Source organism: Anolis carolinensis, chromosome 2, assembly GCF_035594765.1.
Source record: "Anolis carolinensis isolate JA03-04 chromosome 2, rAnoCar3.1.pri, whole genome shotgun sequence".
NCBI classification, from domain to species: Eukaryota; Metazoa; Chordata; class Lepidosauria; order Squamata; family Dactyloidae; genus Anolis; species Anolis carolinensis.
In genome coordinates this window covers 23,912,480-23,934,338 of record NC_085842.1, presented here as the reverse complement: position 1 = coordinate 23,934,338, position 21,859 = coordinate 23,912,480, and the positions used below count along the sequence as shown (strand labels likewise).

The window sequence follows — 21,859 nt, the reverse complement described above, 5'->3', positions numbered from 1 at the left end:
ACATGGTAGCTCACCTCATCCTTATGCCAGAAAGATGGGGAAGGAAGGCATGTAGCAGCTGAGAGCCTTTTGGAGCACTCTCAGCCACCGTTTGTCTCAACCTCCTCGTAGTATAAGGACTATAAGTATAAGTATAAGGACATTCTTATGCCAGGAGGACAGCTCGAGAAAGGCATGTGGCAGCTGAGAGCCCTCCAGAGCACACTCAGCCACCACCCGTCTTGCCCTCTTCCTGGCATAATGCCAAGAAGACATCCCAAGTATTGGGGAGGAGGATCGGAAGGAGGATCAGGGCAGTCCCCACCTGGCGTGTGCCTCCCCCCTAGCCTGGCCCTCCAAGCTGGGCCCACAATCTGTCCCCAATGCAAAAAGGTTTGCCCATGCCTGCTATAGACAGCCCGCCTCTTGTAGATTCCTCATTGCTGAACATATAGACATTGGAAAGTTCTACCTGCCATAGCATTTCTTTTTTTTTTTTAAATCATTTTTAATTTTTATCATAATTCAATATATTCCTTATACATCGTTTGTTTAACAGCAGACACATAATATTCAATACAAGCTACCATTCTTTAACTTTTGGCATCGACTGTTATTTTTATGCTTATACATATTTTCTATCCCTTACCACTGTGTTCCCCTGCCATAGCATTTTGAATTTTATCTATGGTTGCGAAGGCTGAACAATGAAGAAAGCGAGCAGGAAGAAAATCAACTCAACTGAAATGTTTTGGAAGAGCTCCACAGATACCACAGACCACTCAAGATACAGTAGAGTCTCACTTATCCAACACTCGCTTATCCAACGTTCTGGATTATCCAACACATTTTTGTAGTCAATATTTTCAATATATCATGATATTTTGGTGCTAAATTCATAAATACAGTAATTACTACATAGCATTACTGCGTATTGAACTACTTTTTCTGCCAAATTTGTTGTCTAACATGATGTTTTGGTGCTTCATTTGTAAAATCATAACCTAATTTGATGTTTAATAGGCTTTTCCTTAATGCCTCCTTATTATCCAACATATTCGCTTATCCAACATTCTGCCGGCCCATTTATGTTGGATAAGTGAGACTCTACTGTACACACAAATGTGTCCCAATCTGGATTGAACTCTCCCTAGAAGCCAAAACAAAGGTACTGTATTGTGGACATATCGGATCAAGGTAGGAAAAGATGGAAACCGCATTACAGGTGGCTAGATTAAGGCTGAATTTACAAGATCTGCTCCATAGAATCCTTCTCCAGTTTGACACTTTTATTTCATTTGTTTTAATCCAAACTAAAGTTAATTTGGAAAGTCACACAGAATCCCTTGGTCCTCCAGTGTATTTTTTGTGTGTTGAATTTCTACTGGAGACTTCACAAAGAGCCACACTGGAGGACCTAAGATTGCCAGAGAGAAGACCTCCTTAGGAATCTTTAGGTCCTCCAGATACACCACAGAGTCATGCAGGAGACCTAGAGATGACTAGAAAGGAATTCTCTCAGGTTAAAAAAGAGCTTTTTATTTGCAGCTTTCCTCCAGTCAAAGGGCCCTGCACACTGAACTCCAGCATAGGGAAAGCTGATAGAATGTAATGAATTAGACATTTAATAGTACAATAGAGTCTCACTTATCCAACATAAACGGGCCAGCAGAACGTTGGATAAGCGAATATGTTGGATAATAAGGAGGCATTAAGGAAAAGCCTATTAAACATCAAATTAGTTTATGATTTTACAAATGAAGCACCAAAACATCATGTTATACAACAAATTTGACAGAAAAAGTAGTTCAGTACACAGTAATGCTATGTAGTAATTTCTGTATTTACGAATTTACCACCAAAATATCACGATATATTGAAAACATTGACTACAAAAATGCGTTGGATAATCCAGAACGTTGGATAAGCAAGTATTGGATAAGTGAGACTCTACTGTATTTATTTATTTATTTATTTCCAACATTTGTATCCTGCCCTTCTCACCCGATGGGATTACAACTTTTTATTTTGAAACTAGAGTCAGATTCAATACATTTCTACCACTTCTGATTCCACAGCAGTGATTGTATGGCATGTATGTGTTTACGTGTAATTTGGGCAAAACTTCTCAAGATAATGGAAAGAAGGATTTAAATAGGAAACCTCCTGAGAAACAGATATTATGTACCTTTCTCATCACTATCAGATCTGAGTGTAGCCTTTCCCTCTGGGGAGTTGCTTGACTTGGCTTTAGTCTATAATTGTGAAAATGCACCTCTCCTTGCATTACAGGAGCCAGTTTAGGGAGCTTTGGGGGTTTATAGCCACAATCCAATCAATTAAATTGTTTCTCCTCCCTTGCATGGCCATTTCAAGTCACACTCTCTCAGCCTCAGAAGAAGGCAATGGCAAACCTCTTTTGCTGTCATGGCTCTCTCTTGAATTTCCAAGGAAGTCCCCAGAGGCCCCCATGCCATCATGAAGACATTTCACAAAGGCCTGTCAATTGTCTCCGCCTGGTATGTCAAGGCTGGGAGAGGATTCTAATAAAACCATTGTTATTCTGATAAGTTGTAGAAACCGTGAGAACCTGGAAACAATAAAGAGGTGAAGGGAATATGGAGGGTGGCTGAGAGCGTAACTTGGGGTCTTTTCCACAGAGTTAGAACTGACTTTCTGGTGAATCTGCTTGACTTAGAAATAAAGAGTTTGTTTCCAGTTTTTCAAAGACTGTGAGTGAATTCCTATTCCAAAAGGTCTTGACTTTCTGAGATTTGTACAAGTTCTGCCACAAAAACCCAGTTGTAGGCCCTCCTTGGGGTCCCCGTAGATCAGGCACAATCTGGTTTCTATGTCACTATAGAAAGGGACTGAGGACCTTGCCACACAGCTGAACAAAATCCCACATTATCTGGAATCTATAGCAGTGTGGACTCAGATAACACAGTTCAAAGCAGATATCTTGGGATTTTCTGCCTTGATATTCTAGTTTACATGGCTGTGTGGAAGGACCCTGAGAAAGGACTGTCAGCCTTTCCTTTCACTAGACGTCCTCTCACAAGCAGCAGTTGTTTTCTGTCCATATTGTCAGGTTGGTTCTTCTTATTAGCACTTAATGGTCTCTCTTGATTTAGGAGGGAACCCAAGAGGCATCTATACCAGGCCACTTTTTGGAGACATCAAACATGCAATATATAGTGCTATCAGTAGGACTAGGCTCTTGTTTCATGCTCTCTCATGCAGGCTTAGGCTCAGACAGAAGGATATGAGACAAGACCATAGAATCATGGAAGAGACCCAAGAGCCACATAGTCCAATTCTATTCTCCCATGCAGGAATACACAACTGGACACAGTATTCCAGGTGAGCAAAATAGTGTGGTACTATTACTTCCCTCAATGTATATAATACTTAGGTGGTTCGAGCATGATGGTCTTCCAGTTGTGGGGTCTTGAGGATGGACTCTTAGGTGGCTGAAGAGACCTATTCTTGATCTGCATGTTCTCCTGCAGTGAGGACATCAGTTTTCAAGTGGAAGGCGGTCCCGGTAGGGTTGGCATGACACTCCTTCCTCTTGGCACGTTTCTCCCTTAAGCCCTCCATTCGCGCCTCTATGAATTCTGCAGCATTGCTGGTCAAAGCTGACCTCCAGTTAGAGCATTCAAGGGCCAGGGCTTCCCAGTTCTCAGTGTCTATGTCACAGTTTTTAAGTATGTATATAATGTACTGCTATTGATGCAACCTAGAAATCACTTTGCGTTGTTTTAGCTGTTGCATAAAACTCAAATCAGTTTCACCTTGTGATCTGCCTAGACTCCTAGACACCCTTAATATGCACTGCATTCCATACAATCTGCTCCAATGGCTTCATGTATACGTTAGACAGTGTGGTCGGCAGAACTAAGTTCGGAGGTATTTTGCAGTCAAAAGGAATGAGCAGGAGTTCCCCAGTGCTAGAAAGGAAGGAAGTCACTGTAAACCCACCCCAGGAAGCACCTTCCTCTCTGCACATTCCCCCCTTTCGCCCACTGTAATAAGGGATACCATTCAGACAGGGGGTGGGGGGAGATCTCTTTCTTGATATCCCAACACTGCCACCATTTAAATATGTAGGGAGGGAGCGACTGAGGGACTTCTCAGTAAGGGTTTATTTCAAAATCCCAGCCACTGCCAATGACAGACACATAAGCGTGACGCATTACACATGACAGACACATAAGTGTGTGTGAGGCAACGAGGCATCGAGGGGAGAGTGATGGAGGAAACCCCACAAACTCTGTGAATTGCAGTTCACACCTGGAAGACACCATATCTGTCTCTGTGTCCCCTCTCTTTATATGATTGTTACTGGATTTAATTTTAAATTGTCTGTATAGGTCTCTTCAATATGTTCAGCCCCAAACCTGGAGCCACCAAGCAGCTCCCAATCTCTCCTCACAGGCCACTCCAATGTAATCTCTGGCCGACTCTCATGTTTGTAACCTCCCTCCTGTAACTTGACACAAGACCTCAATATATATGTTGAAACAAAGAAGTGTTTATGTATGGATTCTTTTGCACATAACGCGTATCTTGTAACAGAGCTCTTTACTTCAGTTCCACTTGGATATAATAGATACTATCTTTCACTTGCTTGGATACATAAAATTGTTATTATGTAACTTTCAGAACACTTTAACTTAGTTCATCTTGGTAATGCACTCTCTTCTCTTTCAAATGTATATACCAGGGGTCCCCAAACTAAGGCCCGGGGGCCGGATGCGGCCCTCCAAGGTCATTTACCTGGCCCCCACCCTCAGTTTTATAATATAATATTTTTATATCAGTTTTAATAATATAATATATTGTAGATACATATAATATTGATAATAATCTTATGTTATACAATATAATACTAATAGTAATACCATATAATAATATTAATTATATGTTATATATTACATATTATATAATAGTATAGTGGTATAGTTCAATATAGTAATATATAATGCTAATATTGTGTTATGCTAATCATATAATATATTGTATGTACATACAGCTGCTCTGAGTCCCCTTCGGGGTGAGAAGGGTGGGATATAAATGTAGTAAATAAATGCAGTAAATAAATAATTAATTTTAGACTTAGGCTCGGCCAAAGTCTGACATGACTTGAAGGCACACAACAACAACAACAACAATCCTAATTAACTTGACTATCTCATTGGCCAGTAGCAGGCCCACACTTTCCATTGAAATCCTAATAGGTTTAGGTTGGTTAAAATTGTTTTCATTTTTAAATATTGTATTCTTTGGTTGTTGTTGTTGTTGCACTATAAATAAGACATGTGCAGTATGCATAGGAATTTGTTTGTATTTTTTTTTCAAATGATAATTCGGCCCCTCAACAGTCTGAAGGATTGTGGACCGGCCCTCTGCTTAAAAAGTTTGGGGACCCCTGGTATATACAGTAGAGTCTCACTTATCCAACGTAAATGGGCTGGCAGAACGTTGGATAATAAGGAGGGATTAAGGAGAAGCCTATTAAACATCAAATTAGGCTATGATTTTACAAATTAAGCACCAAAATATCATGTTTAACAACAAATTTGACAGAAATAATAATTCAATATGCAGTAATGCTACATAGTAATTACTGTATTTACAAATTTAGCACCAAAATATCACGATGTATTGAAAACATTGACTACAAAAATGTGTTGGATAATCCAGACTGTTGGATAAGTGAATGTTGGATAAGGGAGACTCTACTGTATTTCTCCTCAGCCTTTTGACTGGGTAACTCATGCCTTATAGCCACTCCTTAACATCAATAATTTAACTGAAACTTTGTCTCAAAAGACTCTCTTTCTCTCCGTTTCACATAACTGAGGACTTAGACTTAAATTGGTCTCTTTTTACTTCAGTATAACCATGGAAGCTACAAACTTAAACACAGATCTCTTCCTTCTAGCTCACCCAGCTAGAAAATTCCAAAAACTTTCAAAAATCTTCCCTCTCTTTCCTTCCAGCTAGCTCCGCCCCTTTCTTGCTAGCCACTCTCATATGGATACATTTCTACTGCAGTGGCTACGTTACCACGGTGACGCATCTACCAATCATAAGTAGCCAACTCCTGCCTGCCTCTGCCATAAAACCAACATTAAATAACATAGATAAAAACTCCATTATAATTAGGTTTTCCATTACTCCCACTATTTGTGCCTCTTCAAAATCCAAAGAACTGTTAGTAACACCTGACCTCCAGTTCCAATGCTCGAGGGCCAGGGCTTCCCAGTTCTTCATGTTTATTCCATTTTATTAACAGTTAGCATTAATCCCATCTTTATATCTCTCTCACTGTCTACTAACATTCTGTTATCCATTCTTGAGCTGAGAGTGACGTAACTCCTTTGGGAGACAGTGATTGAGACCAGGTGGCCAGTCCAGCAAAGTAGATGGCGGAGGATCACGGCTTGGGTGCTGGTGGTCTTTGCGTCTTCAAGAATACTGACGCTCTTCCACCTACCTTCTTCCCAAAAAATTTGCATGAGGTTTTAAAAAGTATTTAAACATTTAATCTGGTGCAGATACGCAGAAAAGGGCACCACATAGCCATATGCTTGAATATGGACGTTAACCATTAGATAAACATGTATAATGCATACATTTACCATTCTTGTGACTGTGCCTTATCCTTTTAATTGACTCCCCGTTGTCACTCAAGGATTACTACATACAGATTAGAAACCATCCTTTACTTTATACTTTTTTTATCTAACATTTTCCACTTATATTGTTAACAGTGAATGTTTGTTTGTCTTTGTTCTATGTCAAAAGGCATTGAATGTTTGCCTATATGTGTAATGTGATCCGCCCTGAGTCCCCTTTGGGGTGAGAAGGGCGGAATATAAATGCTGTAAATAAATAAATAAATAAATAAATAAATAAATAAACATTCCAAACTCAATCAGAAATAAAGCTCCTCTTGTGTCTCAGATGGTGTGAGTCTTTGGACATTGTTCTCCATCCTTAGGGAGAGAGCTCCAGTTGGCCTAATAACACAGAAAAGAACGGGAGGAGGGTCTCTCCTGAGAAAGAGGCTGGAGGCAATTCATAGATCAGGGCTGCTGAGTCTGCATCGTAAAAGGCCACCCGACCCCCTTCGCAGTTCAGTGTCACTCGGACCCTCTTGGGTTTCTCACTCAGATTCAGAGTTGGGGACACACTGTTGTTGGAGTAGAACTTGTATTCACTCCTACACTTTCCTACTCGCCAGATCCCAGCATCGGGGCCATTGGGAAAGGAGTCCTTTCTCTGCTCAGACTTTCTGGCAACTCCCACATACCATGCTTTCCCATACTTCACAAGGACTTCCCAAAAATGCCTGCCTCCCCTGAATCCCTCCTGGCCCAGCACATAAAGATAATTAGTGAATCGCTCAGAATTGTCAGGAAGAGTTTCCCTTTTCTCTCCCAATGTCACACGCCTGCGATCTTCCGAGAGGGTGAGCCGAGGATGGGCTGTGTCTGGATCCAGAGTCACACGTACTGTTGGTGGTGGAAACAGATCAGGGAGGAAGGAAGGAAGGAAGGAAGGAAGGAAGGAAGATGGATAGACATGCAGAGAAATGTAAATTGCTGGAGAGTTCAGTTTCCATCTTATATTCTTATCAAATGACATGGAAATCCACCCTCATCTCCTGAAATCTAGACAAGTTCAACGTTGTGTCCCCCTCTTTCTCAAGATTATCATTTGAATGTTTGGTGATTTGAACATTGGATTGTGATTCTGGACACAAGGGATCACTTCCCAGTTCAGCCATGAAGCCCACGGATATAAAGCGGGGTATAAATACAAATAATGTCATAATAATAATTATTATTATTATTATTATTAATTGTGGTTTTCTGGCATTGTATATTTCTGCCGCTTCTGTGACTGTTCATTTGTATTTTGATTCCGTAGCCCACTTGTCGATGGATGTCCAGAATCAGCAGCATCCACCGCGGTCCTTTTTATCCTGGGCAACGACCGAGCCAGTATAGACTTCGTTTTGGTTTGATTCTCCATAATGCTAATGGGTTAGGTGCTCTTGGTTCCATTCCTCAGCTGAGACCTTTCTGGCTTGGTTGGACCTTGGTTACACTACTGCCAGCATAGCACTCAGTCATCATTGGAGTAGTTAAAAGATCATTGGAGTAATTAAAAGCCGAAAGATCTCAGTCGGCATTTGGAAACAATAGGGATTTGCGCGCATCATCCGAAAATACATCACACAGTCCTAGACACTTGGGAAGTGTTCGACTTGTGATTTGGTGATACGAAATCAAGCATATCTATCTTGTTTGCTGTGTCATACAATAATAATAATAATAATAATAATAATAATAATAACAACAACAACAACAATAACAATAATAATAATGTCATTTTTAAACCTGTTTGTTAACTAATATCGCTGTGAGCAAATTGTGAGAACATTATTTTTGGGACAGCACAAGCCCTCCAGCTGTGATATTTGCAGGATATTGAACTTGGGAGACCCCAAAAACTGACGTTTCTAAAATCAGGTCAGGAGAGGTGGTCGAAAAGGTCTTTTTACCCCCACCTGGCCTTTTATAGTGATACCACACCATTCTCTTGGTCATTAAGGGCAACAGTGCTGTACAGAGGTAGATATATTTTTAGATTTAAAAGGGGTTAATGGGTGAGCAAAGTGCCGCCCATGGGTTATTTTTGTGATCGGTGGATCACCCTATTTTTAAATATGTACAGATTAACCATTAGGAGGCTTCCTGGGCTCCTCAGGGTCAAAACACATTTTTGCAATTTTCTTTTTAAAGTATTATTTCCCCCGCAAGGACCCTCGGGGTGCCAAATGCCAATACGCCGCTCTGAGCCTTCCACTGTTGCACTCGGATTAGATTGTGGGGCATAGCAAGATGCAGGATTATTTCAAAGCACAATAAGAGGAAATTCCCAAAGAGGCCCTACTGTTCAAGAGAAAGTCTACACCAATCTAGGGATGCATCTACATTGTTGAATTAATGCAGTTTAAAACTACCATGGCCTAATGCTATGAAATCCTGTGAGTTGCGGTTTCACAAGATGTTTAGACTTCTGCTGATGCTTCACCAAAATACAACTCCCTGGATTCCACAGCTTTAAGCCATGGCAGTTAAAGGGGTGTGAACCCACATTCATTCTACAGTGTAGATGTCACCTGAGAGAAAGGGAGAGGGTTTGTTTGTTTGGCTTTGCTATATCTTGCGGAAGCATGGTTAAGGCTGAGTAAAAAGAAAAATAAATACAGCTAACTTAAGTCTGATTTCTCCGTAGAAGCCAAGATGAGTAAACAAAGATTATTGTAATTTGAACCAGCATGACGCTTTAGTGACAGAGTTGGATTAGGAGGACTCTTGGAGACCAGGGTGCGAATCCTGCATCTGCAATGGAAAGCCCTTGGGTGGCCTTGGGCAAGTCCCGCTCTCTCAGCCTCAGAGGGAAAGCCATGGCAAACCCCCTCTGAAGAAAATCTTGTTTACCTTTTAGCTGCGGAAGACCAGATTCCAGAGAGTCTAAAGAGAGAAAGGAAAGAGAGAGACTGAGCAGGACATGGTGACTCTCAGGAATCGAGAGGAAACAACTCAAGACGGCTGAGATCCTTAACCCAAGAGATCAAGCGTGACTTTACCTGCACCCAGTTATGCCTTATTCAGGAATGGAGGCATTGGTTGTCCAATGTGCGTCACTGCATTGACACACCATGTATGAACGAGGCATAGAATACAGTCAATGCATCCTGTGCCGCAATGTGCAGGCGCCACAGCAGTATGTCAGTACTGTATTTCATGCATGGACAAAGGTGATTGAGCGGAAGGGGCCACTCTTCCCTAGTTCATACTGGAAGGAGAGACACCTCTGCCTCCTTCATCGCTTATATATGTCTCAATAGATGAATAATGAAGGCTGCCATTTAGAAATGCCAGCCAACTCTCAGACTGATAAGACCAGTAGATGTCATTACTCATGGACTGATTACAATGCTCTCTCTAGGAATCATCAGGCTCTCTGGTATGACTCGATGGTCAGCTACTTCCAAAGAGTCATCCTTGAGAGGACATCCATCTTGGCCACTTAAGTCAGTTTCAAACTGTAATTGGAGATTAAACATGAAATCCTGGAATCACTTTTTGACCAGGATGGTGATTACTCAAGCAACAGGGTACAAATGCACATGGAGAGCTTTCTAGTGGAAGTTTCTTGTTTCGCCACCATGGTTGGAATCTCGCTTCAAACTGCACTAAATGGTCAGTGTAGATGGGAGCAAAGTCACAATAGAGGACCTAGAAATTCCTACAGAGAACACCTCTCTAGGGATCTCTAGGCCTCCAGTGTGACACCATGGCCAACATCCAATAGAGGTTGGCCACAGAGCTGCACTGGACAAATGGGCTGAATGGTCTGGCTCCGGTCTGTCATGGTTTGCAAAGGCACTGTGCTGTGTGTTTTAACTGGAAAATGAAGTGCATGAAGCCGACTGGCTGAGCCTGCAAAGGACCTGGGATTGATTTGATACTACAGTAAAGCCCCGCTAATCTGAGCCCCACTAATCCGAGTGTCCGTATTATCTGAGGCAAATGTCCTCCCCTGCTCGCTCTCTCTCTCACTCACTCACCCTGCTGGGTCCCGGTGCTGCCAGAACCCAGCCGGGTGAGTGAGCAAGGGACAGAGGGCAGGCGAGTGAAGGAGGGCGGAAAAGGCCTTCCCTCGCTCGCTCGCTCGTTCACCACACCAGGCCCCAGGGCCTCCCTAAATGGGGCGCTGGGTGGAGCTAAGAGTGCCTCTTCCCTTCACCCAGTGCCTGGTGGCCATTTGGGGAGGGCTCGGTGCGTGTTGCTAGGCAGCAAGCATGCACCAGAGCTTCTCTAAACCGGGCCTCCCTGTTATCCGGGCAGTTCGGTTACCCGAGATTGGGCCCACCCCTTTATCTCGGATAACCGGAACTCTACTGTATTTCTGTTCTGCTGCTGCAGAAGGGTCTGGACAAGTTTTTCGGTGCTGACTGAGTAGTGCTGATGAAGAGAACAATGTACTCGGAGAGAGGCCTTGCTGCTGAGAAAAGAGGGTGAAGAACCAGGACTGTATTCTTCTCTGAAGCATCAGAGGGACATTGTAAATACTACTGTTTTTTGATCTCTTGGAATTAGTAAAGTTCCTGTATTTTTGTTCTGCAAATCTGAGTGGCAGGTTTATTGATGTTATTGTTCTGCAGGTGACTGTGGATCACGGGCATGCGTAGGAGCTTCCATTTATTATCATCAATCCATAATACGGTGGACACAAAGGGATGAATCTTAACACACAATAGGGTTCTCTCAGGTGTTGGTTGGTTAGTAGACTTCTCCCCAGGTCACATTAGAAAAGGAATATCACTGGATCCTTGCAGAAGAGGGCCTGAGAAGCACTGGACTCAAGTCCCAAATAGATTATTGTAAGGTGGACTACATGGGGCTGAATTCAAGGTACTTGCCATAACATTTAGGATGGATCTACACTGCCCTATATCCCAGATTATCAAAGGACATCACCCACATTATCTACTTTGAACTGGATTATATGAGTGTACACTGCCACTAATCCAGTTTAAAGAAGATAATCTGGATATTGTATGGCAGTGTAGAAGGGGCCTTAGTTCCCTTAAAAGGCTTGGGATCTTAAAGGAGCCCCTCTCCCTATATACATATGCCTCTCTGAGTATTAGGCTCACACTAGTTTTATTTGGGACAAAACAAAATGTGTCAATTTCTTAAAACCAATTCCAAAATATTTATATACATCGTTTCAGGTGGTTTTAACTTTCTTAACCTGTTTTCTTTTTGCTGACCTACTTAAAGCATTTAATCTGTTTAATACAACTCAAAACAATAAAATAATTTAACATATTAATACTGGTTTTATTAGTATACCAGTCAAAAATCTCATGGTATATCAGGCGCGCGTGTGTGTGTGTGTGTGTGTGTGTGTGATAATATATATATATATATATATATATATATATATATATATATATATATATATATAATGAAGTACATTAACAGTTTTAGGTTGGCCAGGGAATTTGATATTTATATTTCATTTTGCCTCACAACAAAATTTTTAATCCACATGTGAAATATTTTTTTTAAAAAACAATAGAACACAACAGTTCACAATATAATTTTGTTTCAAGTTTAAAATAAAATTGGCTGTTTCCTCACTTGAACTTTCCCGATGCCTTGAAGTATTTCATTTCCCCTTTTAAACCAATGTTACATCTCCCTGAAAATCCTTGCAGACAATCACCCTTACCTCTGAATTGCTTCATGACACCCTCCAGAAAGGGATTTATATCACAGAAGTCCCAGATCTTCCATTTCAGGGCAGGAGGAAAAGCCACAGGGATCTCACATTTCCCCTTTTCCTTATAACTGCAGGAAAGAAAAAAAAAATATATCACAGGGTGTATCTTCTAAAGAATTAATGTTGTTTGACACCATTTTGAATGTTATGGTTTGATGCCTGGACCTATTTTGCAAGGCCTTTTGCTTTCTCTGCGAAAAAGTGCTGATGCCTTACCCAACTACAACTCCTATGATTACATAGCACTGAGTTATTACAGTTAAATTGCTATAATTCCATGGTTTAGAGAGGTACCTAAAAGATCACAGAGTTGGACGGGGCCTCATGGACCACCAGGTCCAACTCCACAATTGAACCCCAGGCACCAATTTCTGCAAGAGAGGGATACTCTTCACATGCAAATCCAAGTTTTTATGGGAGATTAACTTACGCCTGCAAGTAGCTTCTGATATCCTGTAAATGAGGGAGAAAAGAATTTAGGACAGACATTTAGATGGAGACTTTGTGCACATTTCCAGAAACTTAGTGTTTCCAGCTAATTGAAATGGCTGAAGTAAAGCTAGTCGGGTGAAACCGCCCTCCCTCCACAAAGAGAAATAGATTTACATAATGGGGCATCTACTTCAATGCATGGTTTTGAAAAAACCTTTTGTTAAGCCACCTAAATACTGTTAAATGCAAGACTTCAAGTTCCAGGATGTTGGGAAACTGGATTACTTCACGGCCAGGAACTTCATAAATGCATGATTTAGGCAATGTTAGTGTGGTGAGAGGTCCCAGGCTCAGGTTAGTTCCAGCTTCAACCAAGTCCTGGTACTGGATGGCGATCAGGATTAGAGTTGGATCAAAGGATTGTATTGCACGGGCCACGTATTCCACTACAGTCATGTTAACATTGATAGCAGATACATACCAGGTTGCGCACCTTTGACATTGCAGTTATTTTCAATTGTGCAGTTCATGGTCCAGTGACCATACATCTAAACACCCTTGTCACCTGTCTTTCTTCACTACTGCTATTCCTTCATTTTTTAATTTTATTTTTTGTGCAGTTGAGCAATTTGTTCATTTTAAAAAGGCAAATATAACTACAAAATATATTTTAAAAGAGGAAAGCAGAAATTTTGCTTTTAGCTTCACAATCTCTTTCTTAAATGGTGGCGCATAGAACTGGACAGAGGATTATTTCACATGAGGTCTGACCAATGAAGAAGATAGTGGGGCTATGACTTCTCTCAATCTAGACACTGTACTCCTATTGATGCTGCCTAGATTCATATTGGCTTTTTAAGCTGCTGCATCACACTATTGCCTCATGTTCAGCTTGTGGTCTTCTTCTTTGGCGGTCTTCAAAATAGAAGTTGGATTGGCACCTTTCACGGACTGCTGCAATTTGTATTTCAGCATGGTAGAATACAGCATGGCAAACTAAAGAGAATGGGAAAATACACAGACCAATTAGATACGATCTCACAAATATTCCTAGTGAATATGCAGTGGAGATGAAGAATAGATTTCAGGGACTAGACTTTGTAAATAGAGTCCCAGAAGAACTATGGAACAGAAGTTCACAACATTGTTTAGGAGGCGGCAAAATTACATTCCAAAGAAAAAGAAAACCAAGAAGGCAAGATGGTTGTCTGCTGAGACACTGAAAGTAGCCCAAGAAAGAAGGAAGGTGAAAGGAAACAGTGATAGGGGGAGATATGTCCAATTAAATTCGCAATTCCAGAGGTTAGCCAGGAGAGACAAGGAACTATTTTTAAACAAGCAATGCAAAGTGGAAAAAGACAATAGAATAGGAAGGATAAGAGACCTCTTCCAGAAAATCAGAAACATTAGAGGGAAATTTCAGGCAAAAAATTTCTCCCTTGGGGAGAAGAGTGGTATATAAAATAAATAAATAAATAAATAAATAAATAAATAAATAAAGATGGCAAGGATCAAACAGATGCTGAAGAGATCAAGAAAAGGCCGTGACAATATACAGATGATCTGTATAGGAAGGATAATAATATAGAGGATAGCTTTGACAGTGTGGTGAGTGAATTAGAACCAGGCATCCTGAGGAGTGAGGTTGAATGGGCCTTAAGAAGCATTGCTAAAAACAAGGCAGCAGGAGACGACAGGATCCCAGCTGAGTTGTTTAAAATCTTGGGAGATGATGCTGTCAAGGTGATCCATGCCATATGCAGGGACGGTCCAACTGCAAGGCGAACTTGGCACTTGCCTTAGGCGCCATCGTACGGGGGGTGGGGGGTGGCAGTTGAAACCCCCGGAGGATGGCGCCACTCCCCACCTCCTTCTCCTTCGGGCCTTCTGGCGGCCGCGCTGGGCCTTCCGGCTGGCGCGGACTCGCCTTCGCGCCGCACGGGCCCACGTTTGGGCCCTTCAGATATTGTAAGGTCTGTGGGAACTTGGAAGGTAGGTAAGTTGGATTTATATATCTGTAGAAGGTCCAGCGTGGGAGAAAGAACTCATCTTTGAAACAGATGTGAATGTTGTAATTAATCAACTTGATTAGCATTTAATGGCCCTGTGGCTTCAAGGCCTGGCTTCTTCTTGCCTGGGATAATCTTTTTTTTTTTTTTTGGGGGGGGGGGGGGGTAGCTGTCCCTGATTATTTACTGTCTGGATTTCCCATTTTCAGACTGTTGTTCTTTATTTATTGTCCTGATTTTAGACATTTTTTTTAATACTGTGGGCCAGATTCCCTTTCGATGGCCTTTTAATTATCTGCCTTGATATTCTGGGTTATATGGCTGGGTGGAAGGACCCTCAGGGCTCTTCCACACAGCCATATAACCCAGATTATCAAGGCAGAATAACCCACAATATCTGCTTTGAACTGGGTTATCTAAGTCCACACTGCCCTATATCCCTGTTCAATGTTTGGTGCTAAATTCGCAAATATAGTAATTCCTACATAACATTACCATGTATTGAACTGCTTTTTCTGTTGATTTGTTGTAAAACATGATGTTTTGGTGCTAAATTTGTAAAATCTTAATGTAATTTGATGTTTAATAGGCTTTTCCTTAATCCCTCCTTATTATCCAACATTTTCGCTTATCCAACGCTTTTATTTTTCAGTGATTGGTTTGGGGGGGGGGGGTGGTGGCAAAATTCTGTTCGCCTACACTGGAAAATTACCTAGGGCCAGCCCTGACCATATGCCAGCAAATATGGAAAACACAAGAATGGCCATCAGTTTGGAAAAAATCAATTTTATCCCCATACCAAAAAAAGGGAAACTCTAAAGAATGCTGAAATTGTCGTACATTGGCACTCATTTCCCATGCCACTAAGGTAATGCTCAAGATCCTGCAAAGCAGACTCCAGCAATACATGGAGCGAGAGTTGCCAGATGTCCAAGCTTGGTTTAGAAAAGGCAGAGGAACAAGAGACCAAATTGCCAATATCTGCTGGATAATGTAGGAAGCCAGGGAGTTTCAGAAAAACATCTACTTCTGCTTTATTGACTATTCTAAAGCCTTCGACTGTGTGGATCATAATAAACTGTGGCATGTTCTTGGTGGTATGGGGATACCAAGTCACCTTGTCTGTCTCCTGAGAAATTTGTATAAAGACCAAGTAGCCACAGTAAGAACAGATCACGAAACAACAGACTGGTTCAAGATTGGGAAAGGAGTGCGGCAGGGCTGTATACTCTTCACCCTCCCTATTCAACTTGTACGCAGAACACATCAGGCGTGTGCGAGACTTGACGATTCCAAGGCAGGAGTTAAAATTGCTGAAAGAAACATTAACAACCTTAGATATGCAGATGATACCACTCTGATGGCCGAAAGTGAGGAAGAGCTGAGGAGCCTGATCACCAAGGTGAAAGAAGAAAGTGCAAAAGCCGGGCTGCAGTTAAACATCAAGAAAACCAGGATTATGGCAACCAGACTGATTGATAACTGGCAAATAGAGGGAGAAATGTGGAGACAGTGACAGACTTTATATTTCTAGGCACGAAGATCACTGCAGATGCAGACTGCAGCCAGGAAATCAGAAGACGTCTACTTCTTGGGAGGAGAGCATTGGCCAACATCGATAAAATAGTGAAGAGAAGAGACATCACACTGGCAACGGTCCTCATAGTCAAAGCAATGGTATCCCCCATAGTAACCTATGGTTGAAAGAGCTGGACCACAAGGAAGACTGAGCGAAGGAAGATAGATGCTTTTGAAATTTGGTGCTGGAGTAAAATTCTGGGAGTGCCTTGGACCGCAAGAAGATCCAACCAGCCCATCCTCCAGGAAATAATGCCCAGCTTCTCACTGGAGGGGAGAATATTGAAGGCAAAGTTGAAGTATTTTGGCCACGTCACGAGAAGACAGGAAAGCTTGGAGAAGACCGTGATGCTGGGGAAAATGGAAGGAAAAAGGAAGAGAGGCCGACCAAGGGCAAGATGGATGGATGGTATCCGTGAAGTGACTGGCCTGGCCTTGAAGGGAGGCGGCGACGGCCGACAGAAAGCCCTGGCATGGACTGGTCCATGAGGTCACGAAGAGTCGGAAACGACTGCGTGAATGAAGACGAAGAATGGCAGAATAAGGCTGGCCTAAATGGGTCTGGATTAGATAGCCCTTTGGTTCATTTCCAACTTGAGGATTCTATGATTCTAAGGAAATGTTACAATTTTGAGCACAATCCTAACAACTTTCTGTTGCAAGGTTTCATCATTTCACATAACAGGCTGAGTGTCCCTTCTCTGAAAAGCCTGCAAACAGCAGTTTTTTGGATGTGTTGTCAAAGGCTTTCATGGCCGGAGTCACAGGGTTGTTGTGTGCTTTCCAGGCTGTATGGCCATGTTCCAGAAGCATTCTCTGCTGACGTTTTGCCCACATCTATGGCAGGCATCCTCAGAGGTTGTGAGGTAACAACCTCTGAGGTTGCTGCCATAGATGTGGGCGAAACGTCAGGCAAGAATACTTCTGGAACATGGCCATACAGCCTGGAAAACACACAACAACTCAGTGTTTTGGATGTTTTCAGATTTTGCGAAACCTATACATTTGCATATCGATATGTAATTTTATGTACTCAACATATATACATAGCCTGAAGGTAATTTCATAAAATTTCATAAAATATTTTTAATAAATGTGCCTGAAAAAAGTTTGTGTACACTGAACCATGAGAAAGCTGAGGTGTCACTGTCTCAGCCACCCAAGGGGACAGTATGGGCCTTATCTGGAGGAGTTCACTTGCCGGCTGCTGATGCTTCTCCTCCATCTTATGGATGAATTTCGAGAGAGAGGAGAGTTCTTCGGAGAGTCTGGCCAGATGTTCCTCCCCTTTGGCTGAAATCTCCTTCTCCACCTCTTCCATTTTTGTCAGCAGATTCCTCTCTTGTTCTTCTAGAAACTGGTGCATGCGTCTGAATGCAGCCACAGTTTTATCCTTCTCTCTCTGAGTTTTCTCCTAGAGTAAAGGAAAGGAGAAACCAGAGTGTGAAGTAGAAACAAACTGTCTTTGGGTAAATTCTCTGCATTCACTTGAAAAAAGACTCATGTTCCGTCATAGAGAAAATGTCAATATCCAGTAGAGAAAGAGTCTTATGAAGACTCAGAAGGGCCCTCCACTGGAATGGGCCTGGATCAAGGCTATTAGGACTTTATAAATTGTAGATATTTTTAACAAAGCACTTTCTTCCCTGTTTATCCAGAGTTGCACTCAAAGAGGCAATACCCATTTTCCAGTAGGAATGCCACTTACAAGCAAATCCTGGCTTTCCTGTGCTGTCTCTGCTTTGTAGGCCAGAATTTTTTCTTTCTCCTTCTTCAGAGTCTCCAGAAAATTCCAAATCTGATCCTGAAGAGGAAGACAAAGTCCTTGCTCAATTCTTTTGTTCAAGATTTACAGTTTTTCTAATAAATAACATTACAAAATGCCTAGCACTACCAAGTGCCCCAATAGAGAAGTCCCAGGGCACTTCCATACAGCCATATAGCCCAGAATATCAAGGCAGATAACCCACAATATCTGCTTTGAACTGGGTCTACACTGCCATATAATCCAGTTCAATGTGGATTTTATACAGCTATGCGGAAGGGGCCTCAGTGGAAATGAGTGGAAATCAATACCTGAAACAGAATTGCCAAATATCAAGACCTGGGCCAGATGATTCCATTTTTGGGCCATTTTCAGGTGGGAGATAAAGGTACAAATTCCTCATTTTTCTGCGCTCAGCTGCAGACAAAGCGAAAGGGCTGCATGCAGATTTCCAGCAAACCTACTTGAAGTCAAGCTTGGTAAAATTGGCAAACCTTTAGTCATTCCATGATTCAATGTACAAAGGCTCACAAGGGGGTGGAGATCTCTATGTATTTAGCACCAGGAGGTACCCTCTGCTCTGCTTTGTATCCACATTGGGGCTGGAAGAAAGGGGGCTGGATTCTTCAACTCATCTCTTTAAGGCACATTTGTTAAACCCAAGGCCCACGGGCCAAATCCAGCTCCCCATGTGATTTTCTGTGGGATGCTGGACTAGAACTCCTGTATTCCTCATCATTAGACATGATGGCAAGAGCCAATGGGAGATGCGGTACAGTAATACGTGGAAGGCTGCAGTTTGTTGTTTAGTCAGGATACTAGGGTGTGAACTGAGATACCAGAATTGTATGTGTAATGCCTGATGTTAATATAATGTCCTTTAATCTTTTCAAAGCCACAAGTATTAATGGGTTGCAATTCCCATTATCCTCAGTCTGGCATGGTGGATCATCAAAAGTGGTGGGAGTTGTCGTGTGGTAGTTGTGATCCTTGAGGAAAATGAGTGACACCCAGTCTTAGGAAATAGGGACTTCACTTCACTTGGACCTTGGGAGCATAGATCAGAGAGCTGGAAGGGAGCAAAGGGCTCTCAAGGCCAACTTCATCCTGCCATTCAGGAACACACAGTCAAAGCGTTGCCAGAGAGAAGGCCATTCAGCCTCTCACAACCTCTGAGGATGCCTGCCATAGATGTGGGCGAAACGTCGGGAGAGAATACTTCTAGAACACGGCCATACAGCCCGGAAAACATACAACAACCCTGTGTTCCCGGCCATGAAAGCCTTCGACAACACATTCAGCCTCTGTTTAGAAATCTCAAGAGGATGAGCTCCATCTCAAGAGGAAGAGATCCCCATGCATCTATTCTTGCCATCAGGGGAAGTCCTTCCTCATGTTCAGGAGGAATCTCTTTTCCTGTAGCTTGATTCTATTGCTCCATGTTTTAGGATGTGTTTACATGCAGAATTAACACAGTTTGCCACTACCTTAATTGCCAGGGCACAAGGCTATGGGATTCTGAGAGTTGTGGTTTGGCAAGGCACCAATACTTTGGAAAAGAAGGCTGAAGACTTTGTAAAACTACCACCTCAATGGTTTGTATTGTAACATTGGTGCTGGAGCATGTAATGGTATCAAACTGCATCAATCCTACAGTTCAGAAGCTGCCCAGCTCCTTGAAAACTTCAGGGTCTGGGAAAACATTGATCTGCCAGCCACAGACCTTTATAGTGGGTGCACTCAACACCTTGTTAGGAGTCCCTATTTTATCCACTCCTACCTTGTACTCCTTTGATGCCTCGTCCAGAGGGATCATTTTGTGGTTTTCATGCTCCTTTGCCTTGTCGCACACCACACAGATGGGGGCTTCGTGGTCCTTGCAGAAAAGCTTGAGGGGCTCCTGGTGCTTCTGGCAGACTCTCCCCTTTTCTTCTGCTTTCTGGCTCCCCAGTTCCTTGACTATCTCCACCACGTTCGCCAGCTGCCTATTGGGTCTGATGTCCCTTTCCTGCACTTTCTCCCTGCACTGTGGGCAGGAGGCCTCTTTCTCCTCCCAGCATTGATCCAGGCAGGATTGGCAGAAATTGTGCCCACAGGAGAGGCTCACAGGCTCCTTGAAATATTCCAAGCAGATGGGACAAGACAGTTCCTCGCTGAGCTTCTTCACAGAGTCTCCAGAGGCCATGGCTGCTGAAGCTGCTCTGCTGTGAAGACAAGACAGAGCTAATGCCTTAACTTTCGTTTCTCAGACTTTCTCTTCTTGGAAAGCAGCGATGACTCCGCCTCTGCCCAACCTCTGGCGCTGCAACCTCTGAGCTCCCCCAATGCCTCAGCCTTCCATAAACTCAACATGAGACCCTTCCCCCTTTCTCTGCCTTCCTGGGCACCATGCAAGTTGTTCTCTAATCATGTAACTCCCTTGCTTAAAAATGCTTCTTTGGCTACTGGTGTATTTCCAGGCACAATTCAAAGGGCTAGTTGTGACCTATGAACCATGCATCTTAGATCCAGCCTATCTAAAAGGCCAAATCTCCCCATAAGAACCTTGTGGAGCTTTATTTCTCTTGGATCATCCACATTTGCATGCTCACATGCCTACCAATGTTGCAAAAACTTTCAGATGGACAGAAAAGAAAGAGATAATAGGGTCTAGGCTTGGGAGGCATAAGGGGTGCTTTGACATTAGGTGGTGTTTGGTGTGCCATCGGCACTCACCAAGAGAAGACTGAGTACCTTGTAAAACTACAACCCCTGTGAATCCATAGCATTGAGCCATGGCAGCTGAAGTGATATGAGGCTGCATTAAATCTACAGTTGAGCCGAGTCCTACATGCGTTCTTTTGTGATGGGGAGCTTCTCTTGGCTTTAGTCTATAATTCTGAGATTGCACCTCTTTTTGTTTTACAGGAGCCAGTTTAGGGAGCTCCAGAGTTTATAGCCACAATCCAATCAGGTAAATTGCGTCCACTCCTTCGCATGGCCGTTTCAAGTCACACTCTCTCAGCCTCAGAGGACGGTAATGGCAAACCTCTTTTGCTGTCATGGCTCTGTCTTAGTTTTCAAATTAAGCCCCACGAGGTCCCCATGCCATCATGAAGACATTTGACCTGTCAATTGCTTCCACCTGAGGCATCAAGGCTGGGGGAGGATACTAGTCAAAACATTGTTATTCCAATAAGCTATAGGGACTGTGAGAACTTGTAAATAGAAGGGACTAGGGAGGGCTGCTGAGGGTATAACTTGGGGTATTTTCCACAGTTAGAACGGACTTTCTGGTGAATCTGCATGAGTTTGTTTCCAGCTTTTCAGGCTGTGAGTGAATTCCTATTCCAAAGGGTCTCCAGTTCCTGACATTTGCACAAATTCTGCCCCGAAAACCCTGATGTAGGGCCTCCTTGGGATCCCCATAGCTCAGGCACAAAGGCAGACTTCAATGACAAAGTCCCACTTTCTCAGCCTTTGAGGGAGGAGGTGGCAAAACCCCATGAATGACTCCTGCCAAGAAAACCCATGATAGAGTTATTATAGGTCAGAAATTATTTGAAGGCACACAACACCAAATTGGTCTTCTATTGAAATTAAGAAAACACACGGCATATGAAAATGAGATCTGCTAAGAGATTTTGCCTCTTTAGTTTAAAAAGTGATAGACCTGTTGATTTCTGCAGTTTATGCGGGAGAGCTGCCATTCTTGACATACAATTGCACAGCCCAG

At 42.6% G+C, this 21,859-nt stretch overlaps 1 protein-coding gene across 1 annotated transcript; it reads right to left on the bottom strand.

Annotated features, from left to right (window-relative positions):
- Window positions 1-484: 484 nt before the first annotated feature.
- On the bottom strand, window positions 485-20,415 carry LOC103278076 (zinc finger protein RFP). Its single transcript, XM_062969312.1, has 7 exons — window positions 19,925-20,415; window positions 18,088-18,183; window positions 17,475-17,793; window positions 12,791-12,813; window positions 12,310-12,469; window positions 9,504-9,536; window positions 485-7,505 (listed from the first exon to the last, which is right to left on the bottom strand). Exons 1-7 carry the CDS (start codon window positions 20,327-20,329, stop codon window positions 6,988-6,990), a joined length of 1,554 nt encoding a protein of 517 aa, XP_062825382.1. The 5' UTR covers window positions 20,330-20,415; the 3' UTR covers window positions 485-6,987.
- Window positions 20,416-21,859: the final 1,444 nt, after the last annotated feature.